The sequence below is a fragment of the Lissotriton vulgaris genome, chromosome 3_1 (assembly GCF_964263255.1).
Source record: "Lissotriton vulgaris chromosome 3_1, aLisVul1.2, whole genome shotgun sequence".
In the NCBI taxonomy this organism is placed as follows: Eukaryota; Metazoa; Chordata; class Amphibia; order Caudata; family Salamandridae; genus Lissotriton; species Lissotriton vulgaris.
Window position 1 is genome coordinate 1374536747 of NC_141689.1, and position 7931 is coordinate 1374544677.

Sequence of the window (7931 nt, forward strand, 5' to 3'; positions counted from 1 at the left end):
AGGGTGTGAGCAGAGGTTATCTTAGGTATGTAAATTACTTACCATGACTAGAGTGAGGATCCCTACTTGAACAGGGTGCAAACCACTGCCAACCTAGAGACCCCATTTCTAATACCCGCCATGCAGTTTTCTCAATAATTTCACTGCGAATGTTGCAGTAATGTTATCAATGATGTCATAGAAGAAGTCATGAGTGATGTAATATATAGGGTAATTAGCATTGCATTGTGAGGGTTTAAGTTATAGTTACTTTAGGGAACAAGTTACAGTCACTTGAGATAACTATAACTAACTATAACTGATGAATTTCTATGGTTTTGTTTGTGTAAAATCTGAACCTAACTAAAATCTCCCTGTAACCTTTGTTTCTAAGATTTTTTTTATTTTATTTCCTAACTATAACGTCTCTGTAACTTGTGTTCTTTCAGTGAATTCCAATGGTTTCTTTAAAGCTATTTCCTAAAAATAACGTCTCTGTGATCTGGGTATGTGAGGGTGTCATGTGAGTAGGTGTGTGAGTGAGTGTGTGTGAGTGGGTGTTTGAGTAGTTGTGTGGGTGTATACACTGGTGTGTGTGTGTGTGTGTGTGTGGTAGGTGTGTGAGTGCATGTGTGACTGGCTATGCGAGTCCGTGTGCGGATGTGAGAGTGGCTGTGTGAGTGGTTTTTGTGGGTCAGTGAGTTGGTCTGTGAGTGGTTGTATGGGTGTGTGAGTGGCTGTATGAGTGGTTGTGTGGGTGTGTGAGTGTGTGAGGTAGTGTGGGTAAGCTGTGTGGGTCTGTGATTATATGAGTGTGTGGTTATGAGGGCCTGTGAGTGTGTGTGTGAGTGGTATGTGAGTGGCTGTATGGGTGTGTGAGTGGTTGTGTGGGTGTGTAAGTGAGTGGGTGTCTGAGTAGTCGTGTGGGTATATGTGTGAGTGGCTGCATGGTGTGTGGGTGGGTAAGTGGATATGTGAGTGAATGTCTCCTCCAGCTCCAATTCTATTGGTGAATCATTTCAGGATCTTAAGTGCAATGGTTTCGATCCCATTTGACTTGTAGAGGGTGGTTAGCAGACTCCATCATTATGGTCCGCAGAGTAAGCTGGATAGGTTAGAGTAGGAAACCATGGGCAGGTTATTGCATGGTGGTTAATTTCAATAACCCCTGGCAAGCAGGTGAACGTTTTGCAGCTGCCCCCTACCCACTTTAGGCAGCTCATGGATGGCTCTCCTCTCTCTGATTTTTTTACAGACCGAGTAGATTAGCTCGCCCAACAGATTTTCAATGCCTTTTTCAGTGGTCTCGTCCAGCTAAGGAGACCCCCGTATTAAGTGTAATTTATTAAATCGTTTCATATAATTTGTCTCCAGGAAACATGGGAAACCAAAAATATTTTCTTTCTTGAGGGTTATACAACCTATTTTGAACCGGGGAGTACCTTCAATTGCGAGCAAGGTCAAAGGGGGCTAAATGATGTTAATTACAATGGAATTGAGTAGTTCTATTGGTGACCTCCACTGGGAGGCGCGCAACATGCAAGGGGCACACTTATCTCTGCCAGGTTGTTTAATATTGGTGTCAATTACCTTTTACAACAATAAGGGGGACAGGTTAAGGCCTGTGGTGTTTCCCATCTGGATCATGTTTTGAGCTTGATGCCAGCTAAGAGTGATGTGCAAGTCTAATCGTGCTTGCTGGTGATTTTAATTGTCATTTATGTGACCCACACCTCAAGATGGTGATGCCCTAACTCATAGTTGTCTGCTGAAGAAAGAGTTACACTGTGTACACTCACACAAAGGCCCGGAGCATCAATGAGTTCCTAGACTCTCATAATTTGTTTTTTACCATGGAAAAACTGCTGGACTAGTTGAACCTTGTAATTTGTCAGACTTTTAAAGGGAGGAGTTGTAGGTCATTCATTGATTTTGAAATTTGTTTTAGCCCCTTTCTATTTCCTGATTTCCCTTGTAAACATCGTTTTTTGTCCCTTTAGTGATCCTAATCATTCATATTTACCTCTGGATGTTCCCAAGGTCCCTCAATCACAGCAAAAGGGGGCTCTAACGAGGCTCTCAATTGTCAACCAGGAGAGAAGGCTGAAATGGTCACAGATGGACCCTCAGCGCTTCCAAGCTTCCCTCTTTGCAATCCGTTCTCGAGAGATCGAACTTTGTTTGGATAGTGATGCAGGGTGCGGGGTAGTATTGGAAGCTTTTAAAGGTATTGCCTCAGGGGTTCATAAGCTAATGATGGTAACAGTCTCTAGCAGCCCGGTACTGCAAAACCCCAGATTTGACAGGGACTGTTTGAGAACCCTGTGTCAGCTGAAGGCTGCTATGGAGCAGTCACCAAGGGATGGGCAATTGGCTAAAGATTTTATGTGGACCTACAAGCAGGCTCAAATTGTCTGCAAACACGATTTTCAAGAGTTAGCCTGGTAGGACCATTTTCAGGCTTGTGACACGGGGGATAGCTCTCTCTTCTGGAAGGTCGTCAATGGGAAACATTAACGTTAAAACTAATAGAGAGTACCCCTTCAAACGAACAAAGGGAACATGGTTCAAATAACCGAAACAAAACTATCTTCCCCCTTGTGCTGATTCAACCAATTTTGTGGATCACCCTTATTGTTTTTCTATTATCACATTCATGCTTACATACTCAAAATACATAAAACCTGTTTTTTGCAAAGTGTGTCTCTTCCTTTATTGAAAATGTTTCCTTTTATATTCATGTAACACTGAATCATAATAATTGATATTTATTTACAGAGCCACAGACTCAATGTCAATATTCCAAATAAATATTTCCTAAAAAAGTTTCAGCCATCAATCTTATACTAAGATGTAATACAAAAACAGATGGCCTCCTCGCATGCGATGTAACAACGGCTAGCCATTACTACGCATTTCTTTACATTGCATGCGGTTTTACAACACATGCGATGTAAAAAAATGGCAATCCACCTCGTTGTGAGGAAACAGAGGCTCTTCGGTATCCTCACAATGACGTGCACCGACCCCCAGAGCCGACGTGAAGCAGAAACCAGGAGGAGAGAGGAACCACGAGGAGAGAGAGGTAAGGGGGATTGGGCCTGGCTTGGGGATTACTTTTTTAGGGTAAAAGGTGGTCAGGGTGGGATGTGTGTGTAGTGCAGGGTAGTGTTCTAGGGTTAAGGGTAGTGTCGGGGGTTGTGCAGGGTAGTATTTAAGTGCAGGGAGAGGACTGGGGGTCGGGGGAGGGTCGTGCTGGGGGTAGTGTTTTAGGGTTTAGGGCAGTGTCAGGGCGTTGTGTAGAGGAGTGTTTTAGTGTAGAGAGAGGACATTGGTCGGGTGAGGGTCATGCTGGGGGTAGCGTTTTAGGGATTTGGGTAGTGGTGGGGGGTCATGCAGGGAAGTGTTCAAATGTAGAGAGTAGACTGGGGTCGGGGAGGGTTGTGCAGGGGGTAGTGTTTTAGGGTTTAGGGTAGTGTTAGGGGTTGTGCAGGGTAGTGTTTTAGTTTAGGGAGAGGACTGGGGTCAGGAAGGGTCATGCTGGGGGTAGTGCTTTAGGGTTTAGGGTAGTGTCAGGGGGTCATGCAGGGTAGTGTTTTAGGATGGAAAGAGGGATGGGGGTTGGGGGAGGGTCGTGCAGGGCTATTAAATTAGGGTTTAGGGTAGGGCAGGGTATTGTAACTTACCTTTCATACTTTTACCATGAGTATACCTTTACCACGTATACCTTTGTGTTCTAATTGCATGCGTGGTAAAGGCATATTCGTGGTAAAAGTATGCGACGTAATGGTAGGTCATTGTAATTGACAACACATAGTAATACCCGCATTGTAATGGCTTGTGTGGTATTAGTATGCATTGTAATGAGTCGTATTCTTGGTCAATAGGCCTTGATTCGCAGAGGGCTCTGGTCTTCTCTTATGCCATCACATATCGGACCAGCAGTGGGTCGATATTTTTGAAGACGTTTATACGAAGGGGGACTGCGAGGGTGACAAAGCTCCTGCTGGAGTAGTCACTGCCTGCAGTCCAGTGGTTGTTATCTTAGAGTAAGTTATATAAGGTTTCTTGGCCCTGTCAAGTAATATGGTGCCCAGACCTGAGAGTATCCCGCCGCCGGATTTGTTCAAAGCCAACAGAGAGCTTTGGGTTCCACTAGTGACCCAAGTCCTTAATGCGGCTGCCCATAGGGGATGTTGCCCTCCTGGTCTACAGCTGTTAATTTTCAAAAAGGGGACAAAGACAACCCACAATGCTACTGCCCAATATATTTATTGGATGCGTCGGTCAAGGTACTGAGAGGGTGATTTTAAATAGGTTGGACGATTGGGCAGAGGAAAACAACATCCTGAGTAATGTTCATGATGGTTTTAGGAAAGGGAAGTCTACTTCAGACCAATGTCTGAACCTCCATTTAATTATCAAGAAATATATGGTTGCCCGGTTTGATTCGTTCACTTAGCATTATGGACTTGATGTCCGCATTTGACAGAATGAACTGAGCAAAACTTTGGGCCTTGCTCAGTGAGATGGGGGTTGATCCTAGTGTTGTGGCCCTTCTAGCCAATCTCGACTCAAAGACCTCTGCCTTGGTGCGTTCCTCTCAGAGCACCACCTGTACTCGCTCATTCCCCACTAGCTATGGCATTCATCGAGGGTGCATGCTTGCCCCTTTCTTGTTTACCCTTTACGTGAACAGGCTTGAGTCTGTGTTGTGATGTGTTTTGGCAGACTGCCCTAAGGTTGGTGATAAATTTCTGCCTGTTTTATTATATTCTGATGACGCAGTCCTTATGGGTCGGATCTACTTTTGGCCAGATATGTGTCTTTTATAAGGAACCTTGATTTGTCGGTCAACTTCTCAAAATCGTATGTGATGGTAGTGGGCCCTAATCAGCAAGCAGCAAAACCTTTAAGGTTGCCAATTGTTTTTTGGGTAAAGTCACAGTGTACCCCTACCTGGGTGTTTTATTTGATGTTAAAAACAGTTGGAAGCCATTGTTCGAGACAAATAGATCTGAGTTTGTTACAACTATGGGGCAGTTTCCAGTGTTTCACATGGGTTAGGCTCCAGGGCACCAATGGACCTCTTAAAAATCCACCAGGCTGAATGTATATCACAACTTCGATATGGCACTGAAGTATGGGGGTATGCCAATCTGGACAGGATTCAATCAGCAGAGAAGACATTTCTTCGCCAGATGGTTCAGGTTTCACAATCCATTCCAGCTTTTGTGGTGCAGGCAGGCTAGCACAAGTTTCAGACCTGATTTCCCTAAACCCAATTCCATGTTGGATTAAGATTTGGAGTAGGGTAGAACTGAATTTAAAATATAAAGCAATAAAAATTAAAAAAAATAGAAAAGAAAGAGTGAATTTGTGCATAGGTGTGTGGGTCTGTGAGTGAGTGTAGTTTCTTTTTAATTTGGGCCTGCATTTGCGAATTCAAATTCACCCAAATCCGAGCCCAAGGATCTTATTGTGGTTAAAAAATAGGGTTTTGGACAATTAATTTCCCATGAGGGGTTTCTCACAGACCCCTCTTTAGTCCCATGGGGTCAGGGTACCTTTACCCCGACCCCTTCCATCACTTTTTAATTTTATTTTCCCTGCTGGGAACCGAGTCCCATGAACAAAATGGCCACTCAACGTTCCTCTCAGGTTGCAGCCAGCCAATCATGCATTGCTGTTGGTGCATGGATTCGGGAATCCACGTACCCCTAGATATCCAAATTTTCTGGACCAAGAGCTAGCTTTCTGGAAAATGTGCTGTACTTCCATCTAGCGGTTTCCACTGTAGTCATGTTCAAAATACCTATGGAAATTAACTTGGGGAAAATGCATTTTGGCCCCCTCCCCCACTTTTCCCGGCCCGGCTTAACGGATCTCCCTGAAACTTTCCAGACAGCAGCTGAAGTGAGAGTCAAATTTGTTTGAAAAATTTCTTGAAGATTCATCAACCAGCGCCAAAGGTATAGGCAAGCCAAAAAATGCTTTTTTCATGGGACCAAGGACCTACCTATAACTACGTACTGGCAACCATCAGTAGGCAATACACACACACACACGAACACACACACACATATATATATATATATATACACACACATATATGAATATTTTGTGTGTGTAGGTGAAGTCAACTGTACGTAGTTGTTTTGCAAATGGTGTGCATGTTGTATGAGTTCATTTAAGGCTGAGATTAGCGCTCAGTAAAGCTGCAAACAAAATTTCCTATAGCATGAAATAGTAGTAGGGCTTGGGAGCCAACACATCCCAATGAGACTCTACCTTTACATCGCATGTAATACATCGCATGCCATTACAATGTGGTCATTACAGCGAGTGCGTTGTTACATCGCAAACCATTACAACGCAAGTCGTTACAACGGCTTGCTGTAGGGAGCAGAAGGTGTTGGATTTAAAATCCAACACCTTCCCTACTGTTGCCCAGACTGGAGTTGGAATAGTAAATTATAATATTCCAACATCCAGTGCCCCCTACAGCAAGAAGTTATAACAACTTGCGTTGTAATGGTATGCGATGGAACCACTCGGTCGTTGTAACAACCGCGTTGAAATGGTATGCGATATATCACATGCGATGTAAAATTGCATATTCATAGAGAAAATCTTTACAAATGTAAACAATTACTGCTAAATGGAGTAATCTTTTCAGTGTGTGAACATAATTTATACAGGTTGTTTCATTAATAAATGTGGTTTTATCTATTTTTGTTTTCTTGTATCGACTACAGGAACAGAAGGAGCCCATGAACCTCACCAAGTACACGCCTATGAGATCCCAGAGAGTCTGAGCCTCCAGGACACAGCACAAACTGACAACGACTTCTATATCCCTTTCTTATTTTAAAAATGTTCTTAGATTTACTTGTTTCTGATAAACAGAAGGTACCCAGTTACACTTAACTGCATACTAAAGATTAGTGAAGTGCAAGAACGGCAGAGTAATCATGGCAGACTAAGTATTATATATTGCCTAATTATCTTGATGCTAATAAACAATAATGTATAAAATTAGCTCTATGGAATAATGCACTCGGCTTTGTGGAGGAATAAAGATGCTGGATGAAATAATATGGACTCGCTGTGTTTCGGCAGCACAACCCTCTTTAGGTTGACATTTAGAAAATATGCCCATCGGTATATGCAATTGCTTAGGCTGAATTATGTTACTTTAAACAGTGTTACAGATGGTTGGCGGTGAATAAAATGGGACAAAAGCTTGTGCAATTTATTTAAGGGTGATGTACAAACGTTAGATCACATTCTATTTGTTTGACTTGTTTTAAAATCCCTCAGATGCATCTTTTAAAACCTCTTTTTATAAAATATGGTATTAATTCAGCTAGAGCAGCAACCAAGTTGCTTTACTGTCCAGTAAATGAATTGATGTGTTGCAAAAGTCTTAGATGTTTTTAACGTTTTTCAAAAATTTACTAAGTCTTGATTTGTGTATATTAAATTACAATTGATCTCTTTGTAGATCTAAATCTCCAATAAAGATCTTGAAATCTTGATAATATATATTGCACACTATCCTATGTGGTATTGCTTACTGTTGCTTCTTTGAAGATGGCTTTGTTATGTATAGTGATATTATCTAATCATCAAAAAAACATCCCCTGATGCTGGCATAGACCTTATGTTAAGATTTGTACAGTACAAATCCGGTTAATATGCGATGTAGCCTTACGCAAAGTTAATGGGTAGAAATGCTTCAATTCCATGTACAATGCTTTGAATTGCTTTGTTAGTGGGGCCAATAGGTGCAGAAGGATATTGATGGGATGTTCCATGTAGAACTGCTTGTTTCTGAACCTGAGAAGTGGGCTTAGAACCTCAGATGCATAGGGATACTTTTCTATTGCCAATATGTGGAATTTGAGAAGACTTATTTCCTATGGATGTATGGTTTGTTTTGCATTATG

The 7931-nt window shown here is 42.3% G+C and overlaps 1 protein-coding gene across 1 annotated transcript in view; it reads left to right on the forward strand.

The window, feature by feature from the left end:
• The window catches only part of HEMGN (hemogen), a 240913-nt gene extending 233388 nt beyond the window's left edge, over positions 1-7525 (forward strand). Inside the window, exon 4 of the mRNA XM_086961845.1 lies at positions 6738-7525. Within this exon, the coding sequence (XP_086817971.1) occupies positions 6738-6853 (116 nt within the window). The 3' untranslated portion in view covers positions 6854-7525. The remainder of the gene's footprint in view (positions 1-6737) is intronic.
• Positions 7526-7931: the final 406 nt, after the last annotated feature.